Source organism: Cervus canadensis, chromosome 10, assembly GCF_019320065.1.
Source record: "Cervus canadensis isolate Bull #8, Minnesota chromosome 10, ASM1932006v1, whole genome shotgun sequence".
NCBI classification, from domain to species: Eukaryota; Metazoa; Chordata; class Mammalia; order Artiodactyla; family Cervidae; genus Cervus; species Cervus canadensis.
The window spans coordinates 52510243-52536041 of NC_057395.1; the positions used below are offsets into that span (position 1 = coordinate 52510243).

The 25799-nt window shown below is 45.9% G+C and overlaps 1 protein-coding gene, 1 long non-coding RNA gene and 1 pseudogene across 3 annotated transcripts in view; 1 reads left to right on the plus strand and 2 right to left on the minus strand.

Moving 5' to 3' along the window:
- Nucleotides 1-6066: 6066 nt before the first annotated feature.
- Nucleotides 6067-7565, minus strand: LOC122448426 (annotated as a pseudogene).
- Nucleotides 7265-25797, plus strand: LOC122448430. The gene is made up of 3 exons (XR_006271608.1): nt 7265-7361; nt 24402-24466; nt 25361-25797. It is a non-coding gene; the product is annotated as an uncharacterized LOC122448430 (long non-coding RNA).
- LOC122448423 (tyrosine-protein phosphatase non-receptor type substrate 1-like) overlaps nt 14899-25799 on the minus strand; it is a 28536-nt gene continuing 17635 nt past the window's right edge. Inside the window, exons 3-6 of one of the 2 annotated variants that reach the window (XM_043479716.1) lie at nt 20076-20396; nt 18974-19303; nt 15876-15981; nt 14899-15244 (exon numbers count right to left, since the gene is read on the minus strand). In XM_043479716.1, coding sequence (XP_043335651.1) covers nt 15884-15981; nt 18974-19303; nt 20076-20396 — 749 coding nt within the window. In that variant the 3' untranslated portion in view covers nt 14899-15244; nt 15876-15883. Of the gene's footprint in view, nt 15267-15875; nt 15982-18973; nt 19304-20075; nt 20397-25799 lie in introns of both variants that reach the window. The other variant, XM_043479717.1, reaches the window with a different exon arrangement.

Sequence of the window (25799 nt, forward strand, 5' to 3'; positions counted from 1 at the left end):
AGGCCCATGGGGGTGGGGTGGAACAAGACTGGGAGGCAGGTGGGGAAAGGGGAGAAGAGAGGGGCAGAGACTGAGAAGAGAGAAGGGCTGCAAGCTCAGGGAGACAGATTCTCCTGTGAACTGACTTACATATTGGGTTTACATATAAGATGCGATGTTCAAAAAGAGTTAGCTAGAAATGAAAACAAAATACTAGAGGAGATGATTCAAGGGAACTTGCGGTTTGCCTTCCTGTTCTACTGAAGATAAGGCAAGCAGAACTGCCCGGAAATGTTTCTAATTAGGGTATGAAAAGAAGCAGAAATCTAGACAACGAAATCAACATTTCCAGTGCTGTGTGTCGCTCACCCCCTCCTTGACCCCTTGATCTTTAGATGAACCCAGATTGAGCACTTCTGGTCTGATTCCATAACTAGAGAATGCAAGGATGCTAACACAATCTGGGTTTTCTGGGCAGCCTCTTCCAGAGGGAAAGACGTGCCTTTGTCAGCGGGTGATGGGCAGCTGGATGCAGGTCATGCAGCACAACCCACAATAAATAAATAAAATTAATTTTAAAAAAGATGTTAGGCTTCAAGTATCCCACTCAGCACATAAAATATTTACTCGCTTCAAAGTCTACCTTTTCTTCTTCACATCTCACTTCCTCAGTCTCTTCTGTCATCACAAGTGTCTGTCCAGTGTTTAATGTAGACCAGGTACTGTATGCCAGGGGCAGGGGGAGGCCACGTCCTCAGAAAGGCTAGGGAGCAGGTGAAGAGACTGCCCTGGACAAGCAGGGTCTGGATCTCCTTTCAAAGTGGGAGACTGCAGGGAAAGAAACAGATAGCCCTGGGCAGGTTGATCTTTTCAGTGTGTGTCTCCTTGACCTAATCATCTCTCCATCCTGAGCCTTGGTTTCCTCATCTGTGTCACAGGAGTGGATCTTGTTCTTATCAGCTTCCGTGAGGGAGTAAGAAACTCTTCACCAAGTAGATTTTAAATTGCTCGGACTTCCATCCCAACCTCAGATCAACTCCCCAGCAGAGGAAGAGAGAAAGAAGCAAAGATCCAGGGAAAAGACAAATAAACCTCTCCCTGTGTTCAAAGACTCAGCCAGAAATGCTTGAACAGGTAAGAATCTGCTTCACCTCTCTTAGGAACAAGAGACAGCTTGTTACTCGTGTTTTTAAATCTAATTCTGATGACCTCAATGTATTCCAAGCAAGAGGAGAGTCAAGACTGTTTGAATTGCTGACAACAAAAACCCATCTCTAACTGGCTTTTTTAAAAACAGAGGGAAGAATTTATTAACATTTGTCCTCCTACATCTGGGGACTGAAGAGGTGCCATCAGAAATCTCTGCCTCATGAGTAATTTCCTCTCCTTTGACTTCTTTCTTGGACAGCTTTTTTTTTTTTTTTCTTCCACAGTGTGGACACAATAGCACCAGACTTCTATCAAATCACTGACTCCAGTAGAAAACCAGCTTCTCCGTCCCGATCCTCTCCCTATCCATGCCCCACCACCCAAAAGAGAAAAACTTCAGACCAGTTAAATTAAATCAAGGCCCACCCCTATCTCTAAGTTAATCACTGTGGCAACTGCATGTGCCCAGGCTTGGATGAAACTCCCACCTGGGAGCTGGGACAGGGCCATCAGCTGTGCAGGGGGTGAGATTGTGGGAGGAGGTCCCACACCAGACACCTGAGTGCTGTTTCCAAAATGAGGCACTGTCCACTCCCCACTCCCCCTCCAGCCCTGTCCCCAGTACTTTTGTAGGCTTGATTTGCAGAATCCACTCATTCTTGCCAGTTTCCTGGATTCTTGTCCTTCCCTTAAGATACACTTGACAGGGATTTTCCTGGTGGTCCAGTGGCTGGGGTTCCACACTCCCATTGTAGGAATCTTGGATTCAAAGCCTGGTCAAGGAACTGGATCCCACATGTTGCAGCTAAGAGTCCCCATGCTGCAAAAAAAGATCCTGCATGCCACAACTATGACCTAACACAGCCAAATAAATGTTTTAAATATATATATACTTGATAATTTCTAGGTAACTCAATACATTTCTGGGCTTCCCAGGTGCCTACATGCCTGCCTGCTTAGTCACTCAGTCATGTCCAACTCTTTGTGACCCCATAGACTGTAGCCCACTAGGCCCCTCTGTCTATGGGATTCTCCAGGCAAGAATACAGGAGTTGGTTGCCATACCCAGGTGGCTCAGTGGTAAAGAATCCACTTGCAATGTAGGAGACACAGGTTCAATCCCTGGGTCAGGAAGGTCCCCTAGAGAAGGAAATGGCCCTTCTCCAGTATTCTTGCTTGGGAGATCCCATGGGCAGAGGAGCCTGGTGGGCTACAGTCGATGGGGTCACAGAAGAGTCTGACACGATTTAGTGACTAAACAACAACAACACATTTTCAGGTGACTCTTGGCACATTCATTCTAAACTTCTCAAATATCCTTAAAAGACCCTATGCAAAAACGCAAATATACATGCCAGAAAAGAGACTTCATTTTGTATCAGGCCAACCTACAGTCTGCTTTTTCTAGTCCTTTGCTTCTAACATTCAGGGCTTATATAAGCTAATTTGCTGAATTGCTTGTCTCTCATCCCTAGTCTTGTCCTTGGTTTCACAATACCAAGAGGGGGCAGCTTTGAATTTTCTGGGCCATGGCCCTCCTAAGAACTAACGGAGTGGATGAGTATTATGAATCAGACAGAAATATATGTAAACAGCATCTTAACACTTAAAACAGTAGTATGAACTGACACATGAAGCAGAGCAAGCCAAGTTGGCATTCAGGGACCACCCAGAGGAATAGTGTTGGGAGGGAAGGGAGAAGGGGGCTCACGATGGGGGGGACACATATATACCTGTGGCCAATTCATGCTGATATATTGCAAAAACTGTCACAATATTGTAAATAATTATTCTACAATTAAAATAAGAATCATGACCTAAATATCACTTTCATTTTGAAACTTTTCTCCTCTCTACAGATTATTATTATTAAAAATAAATATTATTCATGCAAATATTCTAGCAGCATTGTTTGGTGTAGCCCAAACATGGAAAAGAAACAATTAGAACCCTGTATGGAACAACTGCTTCAAGATTGAGAAAGGAGTATAACAGGGCTGTCTGTTGTCATACTGTTTGTTTAATCTATATGCTGAGTACATCATGAGAAATGCTGGGCTGAATGAGTTACAAGCTGGAATCAAGATAGGCAGGAGAAATATCAACAACCTCAGATATGTGTATGATATCACTCTAATGGCAGAAAGTGAAGAGCAGCTAAAGAGCCTCTTGATGAGGGTGAAGGAGGAGAGTGAAAGAGCTGGCTTAAAACTAAATATTAAAAAAAACTAATATCATGTCATCCAGTCCCATTACTTCATGGCAAATAGAGGGGGCAAAGTAGAAGTAGTGACAGATTTCCTCTTCTTGGGCTCTAAAATCACTGCAGATAGCGACTGTAGTCATGAAATCAGAAGACATTTGCCTCTTGGCAGGAACGCGATAACAAACCTCGACAGTGTGTTAAAAAGCAGTGACATTACTCTGCTGACAAAGGTCCGCATAGTCAAGGCTATGGTCTTCCCAGTGGTCATGTATGGTTGTGAAAGCTGGACCATAAAGAAGGCAGAGTGCCAAAGAATTGATGGCTTCAAACTGTGGTGCTGGAGAGTCCCTTGGAGAGCAAGGAGATCAAACCAGTCGATCTCTGGATTCAGTCAACCATGAATACTCTTTGGAAGGACTGATGCTGAACCTGAAACTTCAGTATTTTGATCATATCATTTGAACAGCTGATTCATTGGATACGTCCCTGATGCTGGGAGAGATGAAGGGCAGAAGGAGAAGAGGGCATCAGAGGATGAGGCGGCTGGATGGCATCACCGATGCAATGGACATGAACTTGGGCAAACTTTGGGAGATGGTGAGGGACAGAGAGGCCTGGCTTGCTGCAGTCCACAGGGGTCTGTAGGGTCACAAAGAGTTGGACACGACTGGGTGACTGAATAACAACAATAAAAAGTGGAAAAACCCAAATGTCCATCAACTGATAGAGGGATAAACAAAAATGTGGCACATTTGTACAATGAAATATTAGCCACCAAATGGGATGAACTACATTTATAACATGGACAACCTCAAAAATAGTATGTCTAGTGAAGAAGCAGACACAAAAGATGAGATTTTCTATTACTCCATTAATACAAAAATATCTAGAACAGGCAAATTCATAGAAACAGAAAGTAGATCCATGGTTACCTGGAGCTGGAGCTAGGGATGAGGATTAACTGCAAAAGACAAAAGAGATCTCATTAGGGTGACAGAAATACCCTAACACTTGATTGTGGTGTTATTGGATATGATGTAAGAAATCAATATTTGGTCTTTGTCCCTGGTTCCTGAGACATGACTCCTAAAATCCTTGGTGTCTCTGGGGTGATGAGTGGTCTAGATGGCTTCAGAAAGGAGGCTAGTAGCCAAATAACTCATGTTGGGGGCCCCTAGATGGCTTCAGGAAGGAGGCTAGTAAGCAAGACTAATGGGTTATGCTGACCTCCAGAGAGGACAGAGGAGCTAACAGTGAGTTAATCACCACTGGCTAATGATTTAGTCAATCAGAACTACATAATGGATGCTCCATAAAACCCCAAACATCAAGGCTCAGGGAGCTTCCAGACTGGTGAAAACACCAAGGTGTTGAGAGAGTGACATGCCCAGAGAGAGGATGGGAACTCAGCACCCTCCTGCATACCTTGCCCCTATGCCCACGCAATTGCTCCTGAGTTGTACCCTTTACCATAAACCAGTCATAGTAAGTATTTTCCTGCGTTCTCTGAATCCCTCTAGTGGGTTATCACACCTGAGGAGGGGGATGTTGCAGGAAGCCCCAGTGTATAGCTCATCAGTGAGAAGTACAGGTGACAACCTGAGATTTGAGACTGGCGTCTAACATGAGGACTGTCTGTGGGACTGAGCCCTGGCATCTGTGGGGTCTGCATAAACTCCTACAAAAATTGTTTTTTCAGATCCATGCATCCTTTATTCCATGACCAACCACTGTGTTGCATCCAGGCAACACTATACAAACTGGCAGTCAACCGCACCCCAGCTGTGCAACAATCGGAGGCTTACAGTACATTTAAGGCTTTTAAATTTGGGGGAAAATGTGGTTTTTTAATAAAACTGAAGAACTCTCAAACCCAAATCTGCAACCAACAGAAGTAGTGTAACAATATTAAGCATCTTACATTTCTGATGCTATTGGTGCAACCCCAGTGTCAAAACCCAAATAACTCCTAAACTAAAAAGATTAGTTTTGTGAAATTTTAATTACATGAAATTTTTAAAGCATAAACTTGTCATTTTTTTGTCTTGGAAATGTAAAAATTTTTAATAGCAAAATATGGCAATAAAAACATATTAACAAAATGTATTTAATCACTTACATTACAAGCAAGGAATCTGCAGTTCATTGCTGTGGCCTGACAGAAGAAAATTACTCAATGGGAATCTGTGCACAATGTGATTGCAAATATATACAGTACTTTAAAAAAGCCTACAAAGAGGAAAGTCGGCTAGGTTCTTTGTTAGACTAGCCAGACAATCAAAATATTAAAACTCTGTGGACTACTGTAATAAATTTACACTTAAAAAAACGTTTCATTTTGTTTAAGAATATTCCAGTTATATTTATATGGTTCCAGTTGATGAAGCCAATCACCATAGTTCCAGTAAATTACCTTTAATTGATTTGTTTGGGGGAAAAGATTGGCATGTTAATAAAAATGAAAGAAGGAATTTTCATCACAATGGTTTCCAGTTAAACTATCACAGCTTCACAAATGGACTGAACACATGAATCCTGTGGCTGAAAGAGAGCTGCTGGTCAAATACTGAGAACATGGGTGGAGAGAGGTTGAGTCCTGCATAAACGAATCCTACCTGACCGGTAAGGTGGACAGAGGGGTGTGAGCATCCTTTTTTACAGCATGAGAAAGTGGTTCCCCCACTCAGCTCTCATTCCCACCCTGCAAGGCAATGAAGCTGGAAGTCACTATTCCATTTAACACGATGTGTGAATCGGTAGGATCTCTGGATACGAAAGGCCGAGAAAGCCTCGGCTGTCTGATGAGGATGCGGAAAAGCTGCGAGCTTCCTTGTGGTGCTCACACCATGACCGCCGTCCAGGGAAAGCGTGTGTAAACGGAGGACTCGTGCTCACAGTCACAGAGGTAATACCAAGCCGTCGTCTTCAGGAATCGGGAAGTTCGTGAGAAGTTCTATTCTCCCTAGGTATTGTGCGTAAAGCTCTATGTCATTATGCCCCGCCCGTTCGGCCCCGGGCGGCTCCATGGCCTGGGGACAGAGCTCGTACGTGGCCAGGCCGTGGGAGAAGTCAATGGCATCATCCTCTGGGCCGTGAATAACTAACATGGGAGAGGTGACTTTGGAGATCTTGTCAATGCCGGGGAAGGCGTCAAAGTAGTACGTTTTCCTGCTGTCGGGAAAAGACACACGCCACCCAGACATCAGAGGCGAATGGAGAATCACGGCAGCACACTCGTACCTGGAGGCCAGGTCTACCGTGGGGGCCGTCCCCATGCTCTGACCATACAAGATGATGTTCTCGGGACTTCTGCCGTACATGGCAATCCATGCTCCAATGATGGTACGATACCAGAGCACATCCGGAAGAGCTCGTGTCTGCAGCTAGCTCATCACAGGCTGATACAGACAGCAAGAAGATGTTGCTGGGAGGCAGACAGCTAAGTTTTGTGCATTTCATTGATGCAGATCTTTCCGGGTGCGCAGCGCTTGCCGCGCGGGGTCGATGTCTGCAAAGAGGTTCTTCTTGGAGCGGCTTGCCGGAGCTGACGCCGTAGCCGGAGTGGGTCGTAGGAGATGTTGCAGTGGATGAGCGAGCCCAGACCGATGTAGAAGTTGCACATCTGGCTCAGGTCCACGCGTTGCCGTGCGAGAAGAGCAGCGTGTAGCGGCTGGAGGGCGCGCAGCGCACGAACATGCAACCTAGCCGGTTGTTCCGCAGTGCGCGAGAAGACCTCGACGCGTCCAGCTAGCGCTGCGAGTACTGCCAGTCAGTCGGCGCGCGTGGTCAGCTGCAGGCTGCACGCTCCGGGCCCCGCGCCCCTTTCCTCGGACTGCTGAGCCGCGGCGGAGGTGGAAGCGGCAGAGGCCGGAGCGGGCGCTCCGGGGCCGTGCTGCTCCGACACCTGCACTGTGGAGGTGGGCCCGGGCGGCAGGAAGGCCAGCTTGGCGGCGACAGGACGCGGGCAGGCCGGCCAGCAGAAGAGCCAGCACAGCTCGCCCACCGAGAAGCCGTTCATTCACTGCAGGTAGGCAGGCCCGCTGGGGAGCGAGGGCTGGCGGGCACGCGGCTGGAGGACGGGCGGAGAGGCGCGCTGGGTGGGGAAGAGGGTGGGGTGGCCCAGCGGGTACGGGGAGGCGGGGCCGGCCTGGCCAGCGCGGCGCTTGCAGCCAGGGCGGGTCAGCTGCGGCCCAGCGGAGCGGGCGAGGCGCCAAACTCCAACAAATTGAATTGATTTGTAGGACATCCTATTGGCGCTGAGCGCCGAAGGATTGATGCTATTGAACTGTGGGGTTGGAGAAGACTCTTGAGAGTCCCTTGGACTGCAAGGAGATCAAACCAGCCAATCCTAAAGGAAATCAGTCCTGAATAGTCACTGGAAGGACTGATGCTGAAGCTGAAACTCCAATGCTTTGGCCACCTGATGCGAAGAACTGACTCATTTGAAAAGACCTTGATGCTGAGAAAAATTGAAGGCAGGAGAAGGGGACGACAGAGGATGGTATGGTTGGATGGTATCACCAACTCAATGGACTTGAGTTTGAGTAAGCTCCGGGAGTTGGTGATGGACAGGGAGACCTAGCATGCTCCTAGGAGTCCATGAGGTCACAGAGCCTGACACGACGGAGCGACTGAACTGATTGGTGTGTAGTAAGTGGGAGAACTGACTGGTGTGGGGAGAAAACCCACGTATCTGGTGTCAGTGTGTTAGAAGTAAAAACAGCTCATTGCACAACTCAGCAAAATGACTAAAACTTAGTGACCCACTTAGAATGCGTGAATTTTATGGTATGTAAATTTTATCTAGATCATGTTGTTAAAAGTGGTTTCCCTGGTGGCTCAGCAGTAAAGAATCCGCCTGCCAATGCAAGAGATGTGGGTTCAGTCCCTGGGTAGGGAAGATCCCCTGGAGAAGGAAATGGCAATCCACTCCAGTATTCTTGCCTGGGAAATTCCATGGACAGAGCAGCCTGGTGGGCTATATGGCGTTGCAGAGTCTGATATGACTTAGTGACTAAACAACAGCAAAGCTGTTGAAACAGGGAAACCTACAAAAAGAATAGACATGTAAACGAGATGTGATGCACACTGTCCCAGGTGCACTGCTCAACGACCCAGCTACCTGGATGAGCAAGAGTCTAAACCAACCCTAAAAGACACTGGAGCACCTCCACTTTTATTGATGTCAGGGATGGAGGACCAGTTTCACTTAAACCCATTTCCAAGAACGCTTTCAGTTGGCAAATTTTGCTTCTGGCAGCTTTTCAGGCACCTGACAAGAGGCAGAAGCTGCAGATTCTAAATGATAAAAGGACCGACCATGTGTTTCAGATTTAGCATCTTTACTCATAAAGGACTCACCTGCTCCATTGGTTTGTATGCTCCTGGGGTCCATTCCTTGCATAGTGTGTACAGGATGTGGCAGAAGAAGGTGCCCGGTGCTCAGAGTAGCTTTTGAAATGAATCAAAACACTGAAGGCAGAACCCCTCTGGCTTAAGCTAATGGCGCATGTGACGGCTTCACAGTGTAGGACAGCCTGACCTTTTATTTAGGTGGAGAATGTATAATTACCTGAATTTTTTCCCCAGAGAGCAACAATCATGTCTTGCCCCATTTAATTTCATTAGTTAAGTTTTTGGTGTACTGAGCATCTAATTATTATCCAGTCATAGAAATGTACATTCAGACTTTGGTCTTTTTCTTTTCAGAGGTTTGGATTTTTCCATTAAAGAGGTATGCCCATCTTATTAAAATCCACCCTTGAGTGTTTTAGACTTTGAGGATTGGTAAATTCCTTTTTTAAAAAAAAAATGGCTGACTGGCTCCTGAACTGGACATGTAGGTACAGAAGTCCAGCGGGGGTGAAAATATCTAGATTAGTGTAATTTTGGACTGCCTCAGTAAGCCGTGAAAGAAAAAGGGCAGGATTTTCATCTTTTTCTTGAGTCACTTCTCTAATCTTATCGTAGTTAACATGAATGTGAGAGCTTTTTAGCATTCCTTCTAGTAAAAAGGCGATCATATGATGCAGGTACTGGATGCCGGCATCACCTGCTTGATATGTCCACCGTGGCTCAGTTAAAGGGACTGCACCATCAGCCATCGGATTAGTCCTATCTTGGCTATGGAGCTGATCATCATGAGTCTGGGCTGCCTGCCATATCCGTTCCTTTTCGTCAGGGGTTAAAGTGGCATTTAGGATGTAATAAAGATCATTCCAGGTTAAATGATATGCTTGTGTAAGGCAGAGGAATTCTTTTCTGTATCTGGTAGGATTTTCTGAAAAGGATCCCAATTTTTCTTCAATTTGGCTCATATCAGAAATTGAGAAAGGCACATGAACCTGTGTAGGGCCCTCCGGTCCTGCTACCTCTCTGAGGTCCTGGCTGATGGAGGGGGAGTGGGTGGATATCTCTTTTGGGGTTTTGGAGTCACCGCTTCCTGTTTTGGAGGAGGAAGGGCTAGAGGATGTGGTCCCAGGGCGGTAGGGAGGAGGCTCACCTGCTGCATCGAAATTGGGAGCTGAGGGTTTAAGGGCCCTTTTAGGGGCTTTAGATTTGGATTCTTTTGTAATGGAGGGGGAGAGAGAGCAGAGGAGAATTTGATAGGTAGAACAGTCCTTGCAGAGAGAAGGACGGCTTCGAAGGTCCCAGAAGGCTTGACTATAGGGGGCCTCTGACCATTTGCTATTCCGTTTGAGAAAGTTAGTGAGATCTGATAAAATATTGAAATGGAAAGTCCCAAACTCAGGCCAGCGGTTTTGGTTATCCAGTTTGTATTGAGGCCAAATTTGATTACAAAGTGACTTGAGTTTATGAACCTTGAGATTGGTCATGAGTAGAGGTTTGAGGTTTCATTTTACACAGGCCAAGGGAGAGTCCTGTGGGACGGCTTGGCTTGACCCCATAGCAAATGGCTAGTGACTGTCCGGTTAAGAGAAAAGGTCGTCACCTAATCTTTTGACTGGGCAAAGAGAGAGACTCTGAAGGAGGGAGGGGCATCCCCCAAGTACCTCCCTAAAGGGCCTTTTGGCCGGAGGGTTCCCCGGGAACCTGGAAAGGATGATAGTCTATGGCGCCCTAGAGTACTGTCCGAGCTTACCTGGGCTACTGGGTCAGGTGAGAATTCCCCGTGGGTGGAGGGAGGTTGAATGGCAAAAGGCCTCTGTCCTGGAGTTGGTTGGTCTCGCGGAAAAGAAAGTGTAGAGAAAAGAGGAAGAGAAAGAGAGGCCAATATTCCTCGGGTTACGTGGAAAACCAATAAAGCCCTTCCACAGGACTTGTACCGCTCACGAAGGCACAGGGCGTCCTCTTGAGGAGTTCTTGAAAGCCCGGGAGGAAAGTGAGCTCGGCAGGCTTTCACACTCTGAAGAGCTGGCCATGGAGAATGACAAGGAACCTCAACCTCCTGGGGTTTCAGCACCAAAAAATGTAGGGTAAGGGAGTTACAGAAGGCAAGGTTCGGAAAAAGAACAAGACCGGCACTTTACAGGAACAGATCACCTTTAATGAGGCGAGAAAGGGCAGCAGTCAGATCAGTGAGCTGCTGCACTAACCCAAGAAAAGAGTAAGTATATACAGGCATATATGTGGAAAACTACTGTCTTAAGGGGGCCTGTTCTTCTCCAAGGTTGTTCGGAATAGTTATCTCTTAAATGACTGGGGCAAGGAATTCTGGAGATCCGCCAGAGGCTGGACTGGCTAGGAGCTGGGCATAATCAACCTTAATGTCCTTTTTTTATTCCTTTGGGTGAGAGAGTTCTTTGTTTTACATAGCATGGTGGGGAGAACCTGGAGGGGAGTTTTAACTCCAGGCTATTTTGAGCCATGTAACATTCCTTCAATGACAAACCCAAACAGTGTATTAAAAAGCAGAGACATCACTTTGCCTACAAAGGCCGTACAGTCAAAGCTATGGTTTTTCCAGTAGTCATGTATGGATGTGAGAGTTGGACCATTAAGAAGGCTGAGCCCCAAAGAATTGATGCTTTCAAACTGTGGTATTGGAGAAGACTCTTGAGAGTCCCTTGGACAGCAAGGAGATCAAACCAGTCAATCCTAAAGGAAATAAATCCTGAATATTGACTGGATAGACTGATGCTGCAGCTAAATCTCCAATACTTTGGCCACCTGATGGGAAGAACCGACTCATTGAAAGAGACCCTGATGCTGAAAACCCTGATGCTGGGAAAGATTGAAGGCAGGATGAGAAGGGGGTGACAAAGACTGAGATGGTTTGATGGCATCACTAACTCAGTGGACATGAATTTAAGCAAACTCCAGGACATAGTGAAGGACAGGAAAGTCTGGCATGCTGCAGTTCACCGGTAGAAAAGAGTTGGACACAAACAGCAACTGAACAACAGCAACAATGTTGTAAATTATACAAGAAGAATGTAAGTAGGGTGCAAGCATTTTTTATATGTTTTTACAAAGAAATATTAATAAATTACTTAAATTCTCAATGTTTCTAATTTATCAAAGTACAAGTAGTAGGAGCTGACAGTTTATAATGTTTTGAAAACAAATTTAAAGCATCATAGAATGAACATTATATTTCCTATTGATTACTGAGTTCACTGCCAGTTTATTCAGTAAGTTTTATGGTCCTTTTCTACCAGGCAAAGTGAGGACTGCATATGCTTGGTATGTCAGGTGGTAATATGTAGGGAGCCATATACCAGTATTGCAGGTGGGAGGCCTTGTACCAACGCCACAGATGTGGAACCCAGCACAAAAGTCATCTCCAGAACCGACTGACCCTCTTTCCATCCTTTACCATGACTCCCATCCCCACTCCTGATCTAAACTGGCCTTCTCCCTGACCCCACATTAGGTAAAAATACCTATCCTAACCAATCACTTACTGCCACCCTTTCAGCAGGAATTTTATTTTTCCTGAGGCTGTTAAAAGTTGACTACTAACCCACGGAAAGCATGGCTCTCCCTTGAGCTGGCCCACTGTTTAACAGTTATCTCTCTGTGGTCTGATAGGAAATTGGCCCTTTGCTTCCAGTGTCCTCATTATCTCTGATCTTTATTCTTAGTTAACTCACTCCTTTCTGAAATATTCTGTGTTTAGAAATTCTTTTCCAACTTGTGTACAGACCATCAAGACAGTAAGTACTTAGGAAACAAATTAACCAGGTTAAGAGCTCATGGAATGCCAGGGTAAGAGAAGAACTAACATTTTATACAGGGTAGTGTATGAAAGGTGCCTTGGATAAAGTGACATTTGAGCAGAGGTTGGAAAGAAGAGAGAGAGAGGTGCATATGTGTGCGGGTGGGGAGCAGAGGAGTGGTAGGATTTGACTGACATTCCCCAAAATTCACTGTGCCTGAAACAGGAAAGCCAGTTAGAGATCATAGCAATGGTACAGGAAGAGATGATGATGGCTGAGACGAGGGAGTGGTGGTGGGGATGAGAATGTGGACATTATGGAAAGAGTCCAGTGGTGTGCTGGAAGAGGCTTGGACTGGCTCGTGAGACTTGATATTTGCATTCTGAGGAATTTTGCAAGCAAGTTGTTAAACTGATGCTAACCTAAAATTGACCACATTGGGGGTAGTTACAGAAAGAATTGGCATGTGCTACCAATCAAGCTTTCCTTTTTTTTTTGAGTCAGTTGTTGGGTGGGATGATTTGAGAGAATAGCATTGAAACATGTATATTACCATGTGTGAAATAGACCACCAGTCCAGGTTTGATGCATGAGACAGGTGCTCAGGGCCGGAGCACTGGGATGACCCTGAGGGATGGGATGGGGAGGGAGGTGGGAGGGGAGGTTCAGGATAGGGAACACATGTACACCCATGGCTGATTCATGTCAATGTGTGGCAAAAAACACTACAATATTGTAAAGTAATTAGCCTCCAATTAAAATAAATAAATTAATTTAAAAAAAAGAATCAGTTGTTAAAGGTTTACTGTCTCACCACTGGACTTTACTGTTTTGAAGGCAGAATTGAATATGAGTTATAAACTGTGGCAAATTCTTAATGAGATGTAAATACCAGACCATATTACGTACCTCCTGAGAAATCTGTATGCGGGTCAAGAAGCAACAGTTAGAACCGGACATGGAACAATGGACTGGTTCCAAATTGGGAAAGGAGTACATCAAGGCTGTATATTGTCACCTTGCTTATTTAACTTATATGCAGAGAAAAATCATGTGAAATGGATGAAGCACTAGCTGGAACAAGACAGCTGGAAGAAATATCAACAACCTCAGATATGCAGATGACACCACCCTAATGGCAGAAAATGAAGAGGAACTAAGGAGCCTCTTGATGAAAGTGAAAGAGGAAAGTGAAAGATCTGACTTAAAACTCAACATTCAAAAAACGAAGATCATGGCATCTGGTCACATCATTGCATGGCACATAGATGGCGATAAAAATGGAAACAGTGACAGACTTTATTTTCTTGGGCTCCAAATTCAATGTGGACAGAGACTGCAATCAGGAAATTAAAAGATTCTTGCTCCTTGAAAGATAAGCTATGACCAACCTAGACAGCATATTAAGAAGCAGAGACATCTCTTTTCCAACAAAGATCCTACTAGTCAAACCTATGGCTTTTCCAGCAGCCATGTACCAACGTGAGAGCTGGACTGTAAAGAAGGCTTAGCGCCGAAGAATTGATGCTTTTGAGCTGTGGTGCTGGAGAAGACTCTTGAGAGTCCCTTGGACAGCAAAGAGATCAAACCAGTCATTCCTAAATCACCCTAATTATTAATTGGAAGGACTGTGCTGTTGCTGAAGCTCCAAAACTTTGACTACCTAATGGGGGGAGCTGACTCATTGGAAAAGACCCTGGTGCTGGAAAAGTTTAAGGGAGCAGGAGAAGGGGGTGACAGAGGATGAGTTGGGTGGCATCATCAAATCAATGGACATGAGTTTGAGCAAACTCTGGGAGACAGTGAAGGACAGGGACACCTGGCATGCTGCAGTCCATGGGTTTGGAAAGAGTCAGATATATCGAATGATTGAACAACCACAATAGCATAAAAGAAAGAGAAATGAAGGATGAATTCAAAGCTTCTGGACACAGCATATTTCCCATGAGCAGTTCATAAGGATTGTGAAATATTCAAGTCAATGGAAAACTGCTCTTTCCATTGCAGAAAGAGGATGAAACACTAATTTCTGGGTTTGAGAAGTAGGCTATCTAGACAAATAGAGAAGGAGAAAAGTTTTTCTTAAAACCAAGATGGCACTTGGTTTAAAACTAGACAGGCACTTCAATGGTGGGGAGTTAAGTGAAGGCAAGAATTCAGAATAACTTTTCTCCACAGGGTATTAGTGTATAGTCCATGGCTCAGTCCAAGGTGATGGATGATCTGTATTAGTTGGACTCAAGAGATCCTAGTCCATCCTAAAGGAGATCAGTCCTGGGTGTCCACTGGTAGGACTGATGTTGAAGCTGAAACTCCAATACTTTGGCCACTTGATGCGAAGAGCTGACTCATTTGAAAAGACCTTGATGCTGCGAAAGATTGAGGGCAGGAGGAGAAGGGGACGACAGAGGATGAGATGGTTGGATGGCATCACCGACTCAATGGACATGGGTTTGGGTGGACTCCAGGAGTTGGTGATGGACAGGGAGGCCTGGTGTGCTGCGGTTCATGGGGTCGCAAAGAGTCGGACACGACTGAGTGACTGAGCTGAACTAAATTCTCACGTCCCAGGGAGATGTTGTGAGTCAGTCTCCAGAGCTACTTCCCATGATCTCTGCTCAGGATCACATACGAAGATTCAGCTCTGGGGGTTTCATGAACATGTGGGCAGGCAGATCTCCATTAACAGAAGACTTTTGGAGCAGAGTTGTGGAAGCTTTCAGCTGGGTCCTTCTTGTGGGCTGTGTCCTCAGTGAGGGAAGGAGACAGTAGAGGCTGACGGTGGCACCTAGCAGGGAGGAAGGAAGGAGCTGTGGGAAACATTTTCATACTTAATTATCTGCTCATCATTCAGGAAAAGTTCTCTGCATGCCTCCCACATGCCCAGGTATTCTCCTCCTGGGCTACCAGTCCTCAAAGGATGGACAGCCCCTGACTCTGACCCCTCAGCCTCCTCCCCAGGTCCTCATGCTCCCTCCCCAGGCCTTCCACTCTGTCACTCAGAGGTCACAGTTGGAACAGCCATCAGAGGAGCTGATCTGGGACTAATCAATATTACCTTAAGTGTGGATACCTGTTGCCCTAGGGAGCCCCTGAGTTCAGTGATCTAGAAATGGTCTCCAAGGGAGCCACGCACTCAGCTGCTCCTCATTCAGCACACACTGCCTACCCACTCCACAGAAACACCAGGAGAAACCCTTGGAAATCCGTGATCCAGTCCACCTCCTCCAGGACCTCACTGTCTCCTGGGAGCTGGGCACCTCTTAGAGGGAAACATGACACTCCTGAGGGTACTGAGGGAGGTGTGCCTCCTTCTCTTAACTCCGTGTGAGCCCTGCCCCTGTGTGGCCTGTGGGTGACCCCCCTAATGACCGCGTGTCTTCTAGATTTTGTCCTGCCCTCCCTCATCCATAACTCACAGGCAGGCTCAACACTTCCTGTGGACAAAGATGACAGATACAGTGAGCAGCAGCAGCACCTTGGGGACTAGGAAGACAACTGCCCAAAGAGAAGACAGCTCTGGACCTGGAAATCAGGGGACAAGAGGAATGATTAGATACACCACGCAGGAGCCATTCCCAGGGGCCTCCACTTACTCCATCTGAAGCTGAAGCCCATCAACATGCTATGGCTTTGACCTGCAACCTGAGCTAAGGCTCAAGGCAGAAATTAGGGTACAGAATCCCCTCATTTTCCCTCTTTCTTTTCTCAGGCTGCAAGGGTCCTATTATTTGAATAGAAAATGCCAGGACTGAAAATAACTGTGAGACAAGAAAAATTCAGCAAATCCTCCTGCAAAATCTCTCATTAGACTGTGATTCCATCCTTGGCAAGTCATCAGGAAAATGCAGGAGAAACAGGCAAGGCAGCTAGAACGAGTGCCTAGAATTATTTGGAATTATCATCATTAATATTAAATATATCTAAACTTTGAAAATACTGGAAAAATTTCCTAAGAGCACAGACTATAGGAACGGGATTCAAGGTAAGCCTGATTTTAAAGGATTGGCACAAAATCCCCAGGTTCTGTGCTTATGTTACCTTACATGTCAAGAAGGATTAGCAGTGGTGATTTGTTAAGGATCTTGAGATGGGCACATTAAGTTAGATTTTCCAAGTGGAGCCAGTGTAGTTATGAAGATTCTAATAAGTGAAAGATGGAGGCAGGTCATTTGGAGAAGCAGGTGTGATCAGAAGCAGAGGTCAGAGTAACGTGGGGCCCTCTGCCAAGGAGTGTGGGCACCTTGGAAGCTGGAAAAGGCAAGGAAACGGATTCTCCTCCAGAATCTTCAGAAGGAACACAGCCTAGTCACCCATTATAGTGTCTGACCTCTACAACTATATGATAATATATTTATCTTGTAAATCACTGAACATATTAATTACTCACAGTGACTATAGGAACATAATTCAAGGAAAACAGATTTGACTCTATGGACAGGCATGATTTAAAATGCATACCCTCTGGGTAGAAAAGGCAAAAAGAGAAAAGAAGTGCTATTTGGCAATTGAGTGGTAAAGAGAAAAAGAAAAAGGTAGGGAGAAGGGATTTCAGACTTTGGTTCCTGAAAGATAAAAGAGAACCAAAGAATTAGAGGACTTAGAACTTTTTTCCCTCTATCAAAACCAACGAGCCAACCAGCCAAAAACTCCATTATTATATTGGATTTTTCTATATTGCAGGAAGAGAAGTCATTAGGGTAGGAATATATTGTAAAACACCCCAATACCGTAAAAACAAACAACAAGATGTCCATCCTCACACCAGGCTGACTGGATTCAGCATGGCAGTGGTTGAGCCCTCAGATGCCCAGGGTAGGTTTTGGGTCCCAGTAGGAAAGTCACGTCAGCATCTTACACTTCTCTTCAGCCTGACAACCTAGATGCCCCAAAACCACACTAGCAGGCATGCTGAGTCAGGCCCCTACAGCAGCCCTGGTTGAGCCCAACAGGAGGTTGAAGACTAAAAGCATGTCCAAGCCACTGCAGACAAAATGGCGTGGGCTTTTCTCTCCTATGCTCCCGGTTAAGTACAACTTGAACCCTAGAAAGAGCACGAGAGACAAGCATAGGAGGACTCTGAGGTGGGAGAGGAGGCAGAGCGCCCAGGGAGCTGGGATCTGGAGGAAGAACGCAGTAGTCAGTCATCCAGCTCCCTTCTCCTAACTCCACACTTCAAGAGGAGACTCAGGTGTGGCACTAGAAGAAAGAGAAAGTCTAAACCAATTACCTAAATTCCTGCCTCAAGAAATGAGAAAAGGAGGAGCAAAATAAACCCAAGGCAAGTAGAAGGAAGGAAATAATAAATAAAGAAAAACCAATGAAATTAGAAACAGAGAAGCAATAGAGAAAAATCACTGAAAGAAAGAGGGTGTTCTTTTTAAAAGACCCATAACATTGAAAATTTTCCAGTACAACTGACAAATAAAAAAGGAGGAATGATACATTTCCAGTATTAGGATGAAACCAAGGATGTCACTACAGATACTGCAGACAAAAGGGTAATAAAGAAATGTCATGAACAACTGTACAGAAAGACATTTGACAACTCAGAGATGATGGAACAAATACGTCAAAAAAAAAAAAACAAAAAAACCCACTACCTCAGCTCATTCAATGTGAAATGAATAATCTGAATACTCTTAAATATTTGATTCAAATTAATTTTCAAAAGATTCTCAAGGCCAGATGGTTTCATAGGAAAATTTTGCCAAGAAGTTGCAAATAAGTTAAAAATAATTTTGGTGCACAGAAAATAATAATAGTATTTCGGAAAATTTGAATTTATGCTCCATTTGAAATGGTGTTAGTCAATTAGAATTGATTATATTCAGTGTGCACTTGTATGACTTTTGTAGAAAGTCAATATACTTAACCAGATAACCACACTATTGTGGACGCCATTGACTGGTTGTGCACACAGGACTAAGTTAAAGTGGACTTTATTATGAAACTGTTCTGTATCTATTGTTTAAGGGAAGTTGTTTATTCTCCCCTTGCTCTCTTTATTCTTCCAGCAGGCAGGGACATGGACACTCGGTGACCCAGTATTGACCCAGCAGATGAGGACAACACCATAGAGTATGTCGGAAGAAATGTGGGCCTCTGATAGGTCTTCTGGAGTAACGATTCCTGAAACCTGACTTGACCCTCTCTTGATGTTACATGAGAGCCTACAAGATGTTTTATTTATAGAAAGGGGGACTGTCCTTGGGACAAGCCCAAGCTGAGGGGGGAATCTGTCTCTAATTAGCACATATTTATTATATAGACTGGTGGTCCCTGTCCTCAGAGACTCAGATTCACCTTGATTATCTTAGCCCAGTCATCTGGACTAAAAGTGACACATTTTTTCTTACCAGTGGTCACTCTTGGAGGTGGGAACTCACTTTAAAGTTCTATTTTATATCTATTGACTTCTAGATTGTTCTTTTAAAAGAATGAATTACTACCTTCAATAGTAAAAAAAAAAAAAAAAAAAGACAAACAGCTGGGTCAGTTGCAGTGGTGACCTCACCAGGGGTTTGACCTGTGTCCTGGTCCTTCTGGGGAGCAGAGACCTCCAGGGTATGGTTTTTGGAGACCGCCGGCTGCCCGTCATGCTCCACCTGGCAGGTGAGCACCACAGCCTCCCTGTGGGCAGAGGAGTTTACCAGGAACCAGCTTGTATGGTTAAAGGTCCCATCCTTGTTCTCTACGAGGGTCGAGGCCGGTTCTGTTCGGGACACGTTTCCGTTCTCCAACCAGGTCAGCTGTAGGCGCTGGGGGTAGAACTTGTTCACCTGACAGATGACATTCACCTGGTTCCCTGATGTGGGGTATCCAGTAATCTCCAGGGTGGGTGGAACTGAAACAGCACAGGAAGAAGTTCTGACCTCATGGAACACACAGGTCATAGGGGAGGAGGTGGATAACAGCTCAGCACAACCAGGGAGTCACCCAGAGCCAGGCATGCAGTAGGTGCTCAAGCTCTGAGGGTCTATTTGCATATGAATGAAGTCACTGAACACAGTGAAAGTACACTGCTCAAGGACAGGGACCTCCTGTTAGGTTTATAATGTGTGAAATCAACAAGCTCAGCCTCTGGCATGCAGTTGGAATGTAAGACTGCAGCAAAATAAATGAAATCACCAAGCACATAGGGCCCTGGGCTTAGCATAGTTGCTCAGTAATTGGAGATACTCAGATGGTAAAGCGTCTGGTTGCAATGCGGGAGACCCTGGGTTCGACCCCTGGGTTGGGAAGATCCCCTGGAGAAGGAAGTGGCAACCCACTCCAGTACTCTTGCCTGGAAAATTCCATGGACGGAGGAGCCTGGTAGCCTACAGTCCATGGGGTCTCAAAGAGTCGGACCCGACTGAGAGACTTCACTTTCACTTTCATTGATAAAGAAAACTACTTATCACAGTGCTTGGCACATGGCAGTTGTACATCTGGCACTTTCATTAAAATGGAGTTACCAACTCTTCTAGGAGCCCTTTCTAGAAGGGCTATATTGGACAGGACTGTCAGGAAGTAGATTTCAGGCAATTCAAGGCCTGAAGCAAAAGGCAAGGAGGAGGAGCAGGCTGGGGTCTTGGGGGCAGGTGTGGGCTAGGGCTGACGGAAGGGACATCTACCTCGGATGGTCTCGGACAAGTTGGCAGTCCCACGGAGAGGAGGGCCCCCATGCAGGGTGACGTGGGCCACCTCACAGATGACCTGGGAGCGAACGTCCCCTGGGGCCAGCAGCACTTTAGTTGTGCTGTTGATGCTATAGGAAGCGTTGTCTTTCTGTGGGTCCACGCTGGTCTGGGAGGCTGAGAGCTGATTGCCATTTTTGAACCATTTCAGGGAGATGTTTCTGGGGGAGAAGCCGTGGGATGTGCAGGTGAAGCTCACTGTCTGCTCAGGTGTAGCCCTCACTGTAGGGCCGGATACCATGGGCGGAGAGGGCTTGGCTACAAAAGAAACATTTATAAATGAAGGACATAATTTTGATTATCATCACTACAAAAAGCTTGTGACAATGTTAAGAAATTGCAAATATATTATTTTTAAATTCACGGTTGCAGTGAGGGTTAAATCAGGCACTGGAAGCATTTTTTCTGGGAGAAAAATGTCAGGTGCTTCACAAAACTAAAGAAACATAGACCTCTGTTTAACCCAGAATGTATTTATATGCAGAACTGTCCTCTCAGGAATTTATGAATTTCCTTCACAATTGTCTTTCTTTTCATGAATATTCCAGTAGGACCAATGTATGAATCCCTGAATTTCAAAGGAATGGTGCAAAAAGGGATTTTTTCTGAGTCTGGGTTTTTCTCTTGGATTAGTACTGGGTTGAAAAGAAAGATTACTGAGTGCTGAGAAACCAGTGGTGGTTAATTTCTTATATATGTGTGTGTGTGTTAGCTGCTCAGCTGTTTCTTTATGTCTCAGTTGATTCTTGATGACCCCATGGACTGTAGCCTGCCCGGCTCCTCTGTCCATGGAATTCTCCAGGCCAGAATACTGGAGTAGGTAGCCATTTCCTTTGCAGGGGATCTTCCTGACCCAGGGATTGAACCCCAGTCTCCTGCATTACAGGCAAATTCTTTACTGTCTGAGCAACCAGGGAAGTCTGGTTAATTTTTTAGCTGTTATTAAATCTGTAGATACACAAATCAGCAAACCAAATATGAGGGTGGTTTCTCTCTGTTGATGGGTGCTGTAGGGTGTCTCTAAATTGTTCATTATTACACAACATCCCGTGTATAAGTTGTCAGACAGCAAATGTAACAAATATTTTCATTTCTAAACATTTAACTTGCTTCCTAAAACTCAAACATTTGAGGACATAGTTAGGAGTTACCTTAATATGTCAAATTCAACACACACCAGCATCATGGATGCCCCTTAAAGTACTGTGATTAGACACCACTTGTCCAGAGTTGTTCAGAGCTTAAAGATGGGCTGAACTCTTAACTACCCTCGGCTCTCTAATCTTCCCACCAACCCTGAGGGGGGAACTGAGAGTGGCCCTATACTAGGATGAGGCTCAGGAAGGATGCAGCTGGCCTGGGGCCGCCAGCAGGTAAGGTCAGAGCTCACCTCACTGCACGGGACAGACTGATTTTACTGTCGCTGTTCTTTATCCTGGAGCCTCACTGTTTCTGGACAAAGTGGATACAAGCACCGTCTGTAAGATGAGTGAGGATGTATGTAACATAAAGAGCCTGGCACACAGTAGGTGCTTAATTAGTAACACCTGTGATTGTTATCCTACGATCTGATCGTTCTAGTTCTGAAACTACATTTTTGGCAAGAGAAAGCAAAACAAAAGCACAATAGAAGCACCAAGGAGAGTCTCAAGTCTTGCTCCATACAGCTGCCTTGCAAAAATCAACATGAAAAGAAATAGTAGGAACACCAAATTATGAATCTGACCCCTATAAAATACACAATCCCCTCAAGAGGTAAGTTTGGGAAACTGGCTTTCAAAACACACAAGAGACCACAGGTACTTTTCCTGTGGATCAGATCATTACAGAATCTGTAAGCAAGTTGAAAGGAAGGAGGACAGATTTCATCAGAGCCTCTCTGGCGTTTGAGGCAGGAGGGCTCCTGGCTGAGCAGGGAGTGTTTGTAGAGATTCTAGCACCTGTTTAGACACGTGTGTTTAAAGTTGGGAAGGTTTCCCCAGTGATGAAGCTCATGTCTGCACAGGGTGGCCTGAGTGGGGAAGAATACCCTCTCAGATCAGGAGAGCTTGGTTGGAGGTGGGATTTATTCCTACCACTCCACTTGGGATGATTTTCTTGGGCCTCCTAAGATCTGTCAATATCACAGTCTATTCTGAAGCACCGACCCCTGTGAGAGCTGTTCTTTCAACCCAGGCACCAGAGGGGTCCACGTCTATCAGGGGAAAACTGCAGCTGTCTCCCTCTGTGATCCCAGAGAACACGTAGCTCTGGGCTCCAGTGCCCTGGCTGGACACCAGCGTCCTCTGCAAGAGTTAAGTCACTCAGCTGCCCAGACCATGTCTGTGCACTTAAATCAGAGTTTCTAGGGTAGAGCCAGGGTCTGGGGATCTTTTCACCAGCTCCCATGTGACGCCATGAATGGTTGAAGTTGAAAGGTACCTAGCCCCACACCAACCCTAGTTGTACTTAGTCTTAGAGGGAAAGTGGCCCATAGAACATCCTCTGGCTTTGGCACATCAGAGCTCATGTTGGTGGAAGACATGCCAGGCTCTGCTCTAATCACTTGACATGCGTCCCTCATTCAATCCCTGCAGCCACTCTGTTAGGATGGGGCTGTCACTGAGGGACGAGGACACTGGCGCAGTGTTGGGAAGGACTCGTCAGAGGTCCCAGAGCCGGGACGGGGCAGAGCCGGGATGGGGGCCCAGGCAGGGGTATGGCCCAGGCTCTCAACCACAGTGCCCTGAGCCCAGGGCTTTCTACACCCTCTCCCGTCATCACAGATTCTTGAAAGGTAATGTAATTACAACTATTTCACAGATAGGGAAACTGAGACGTTCCCAGGATCCCACTGCCCTCCTGGGATGGACAGCGCCATCGCCCTCTGAGGGGTGGTGCTGTTACAGGTCATTGTACCCTCAGGACACCCTGCAAAGGTTGTGTGATTATCCTTTTTCTACAGGTGAGGAATGGGGACAAGCTCAGGGAGCTGGGTCTCAGCTTTGAAATAACACCTGAATTAGGAGAACCTACTCCGTGCTGGTGATTTAGACAGAGCACCTCAAACACTTCTAATTCTCCTGAAAGGAGACCATGAGGACCGCGATTGTACGAAGAGAAAACTGACGCTGAGAGAAATGAAGAGACTGTCTCCTCTCACTCCCCACTGTGTCCCAGTGTTTCCTGTCACCTCCATATTTCCCTTGTGGCTCCGCTGGTAAAGAATCCACCTGCAATGCGGGAGACCTGGGATTGATCTCTGGGTTGAAAAGATCACCTGGAGAGGGGGAAGGCTACCCACTCCAGCATTCTGGCCTGGAGAATTCCATGGACTGTTACAGTCCATGGGGTCGCAAAGAGTCGGACACAACTGAGCGACTTTCACTTTCACTTTCCATGAAAGTGAACCTGAACCGTGCTTCAGGTTCATTAGCAGAGCAAGTGCCCACCTTCAGGAGCCCCCAGACTGACCTCCACCCTCCCCTTTTCCCTCAGATTCTTGACTTCAAAAGACTACAGGGAGGAGAGGCCTCTGAGGGCCCAGGCCTGGGGACTCTGAAGCCACAAGGGAAGACATGGACTCCTGACACCTAAGTCTAGACTAGGAACTCTTGCTCACACAGGGCCCCACACCCTCTAGGAAACACCCCCTCCTCATCCTCAGTCTGCAGAACCAGGAATGGGCATGCCCGGTGCTGCTGGGGTCACACTGGCCCCTCTGGACTCTGTCCACACCACCCTTCCCAGACCTGCTCCACAGGAGGCCTAGTGAAGGGGCAACATCACAACAATGGGGAGAAAATCTCCTGATGCTTTTAAGAGTGCTAGTACATGTGCTGCCGAAGCGAGCACGGTTTTTAAGTGTTGATCCCTGTCACTGAGGAACATTTCAGCACATCACACAACAATGAATGGTCTGTCTCATCTGGGTTGTAAAACTGGACTTGCCTCCCTTACAGGACTTTTTAAAGTGTTTATTTCTAAAGGAGAGGACAAAACAAGCTCTTAAGAGGATGGGGTTGGAGCTTTCTCCATACGTTGACAAGCACAGTGGGGTGTGCAGAGAGCAGGGCTATGACACTGTGAGTGTTTAGGGTTCAATCTTGGCTCCTCTAGCTATTCACAAATCAAGTCCCCTCTCTGAACCTCAGGGCCCTCATCTGTAAAATGGAAAACAGACAACCTTTCCTTCTGAACACTGTTTATAATGAGCAAATGCCTAAGGAGGATTCACCATCTGACAGGCTGCTCCTTCCCTCCCCTCCCTCCTTTCTCATCCAGGGAATCATCTGGCAGGCAGCCTGAGGAAGAGGATGAACAGCCCTGGAAGCCAGCAGATCTGAGAGGTGGGGGAGCCACTTACTAGCTGTATTGAGACTGAGCAGGGGACCCACCACCTGGGAAGTTTAGTAATATCTGCAAAATCATGATAAAGTTTGGGGAGATTCATTTGCTACCATGACTAGAAGGGAAATCTGGCAATACTGTCACACAAATTAAAATCCTCATGCTGTCTAAACTAGCAATGCCATTTCCAGTGGATATTTCTCCTCTGAGGAGAGTGACACATGGAAATGTTATCCCTTCAGCACTGTCTCAGTAGCCCAAGGTTAGGAACAACTTAGTGTCCATCAACAAGAGACTGTAAGATGAATGTTGGTGTTGCCATATGCCGAGTGCATGTAAATCCATGGCTGATTCATGTCAATGTATGACAAAAACCACTACAATATTGTAATTAGCCTCCAACTAATAAAAAAAAAAAGAATAAATACTCTCACGTAGAAAAAAAAGAAAAACAGGGCAACTCTAGGTGGTGATATGGAATGAGAGTTTTTGGATCATGCAGCTGAAAGCAGGAAGAGTTTTCCAGGCACCTCAGGCTCAGAGTCTGAATGTGAGGGGCCTTCTGAACCTTGGGGAAAGCAATGAAAAGAGCCTGTTTCATGGTTAACTCAAGGAACTTTTATTCTGCATCTTGTGTGTGCAAGTCTCTTTCATGAAAGGAGTTCCAGTGCTGGTGCAGGAAAGAGACTGGTTTGGAATCAGTTTGGGTTATTAATGGATCCTCTCATTATCTATGTGACTGTGGTCTGGACCCCTGTCATCTCCTGGCCTTGGCCACCATCTGTACATGGGGGTTTGGGAGGATGGTGTCTAGAGATCCATCCTGTTCTGAGAGTCCAGGATTCAGGGTATTTGTCAGAAAAATCTAAACAAACACTTTTCTGCCTCAATAGGGCTGCTCCAGCTCCTAACTCACCCACATGGAGAATTGCTTCCCTGAGAAGGGACATTCTGAGATGCTGGGAGACTTCAGTGATTATGTGAGTCAATCCGTGAATGACAGAAGGATTTTTTCAACAGATCTTCTGGAAACACCCAACCTCTCAGCATAGTCTCCAATCAGAGCCATCAGAATAAACACTGAAACTGTGTCTCTTAGAATCTCTTTTCAGTGTGATAGTCTGAATAGAAAATAAAGAAACACATCTCTCCTCCCTGCCCTGGATGGATTTCTCCTCTTCAGAAGGGAAGAGGACATAAGCTTCAAGGGAGAAGAGTCCTTGTCTGCTTTGTTCACTGATGTTTCCACAGCTTCCAGAGCAGGGCCTGGCACACAGTAGGTGCTCAATAAGTGCTGAATAAAGAGAAGACTCAGCCACACTGAGGGTGCAC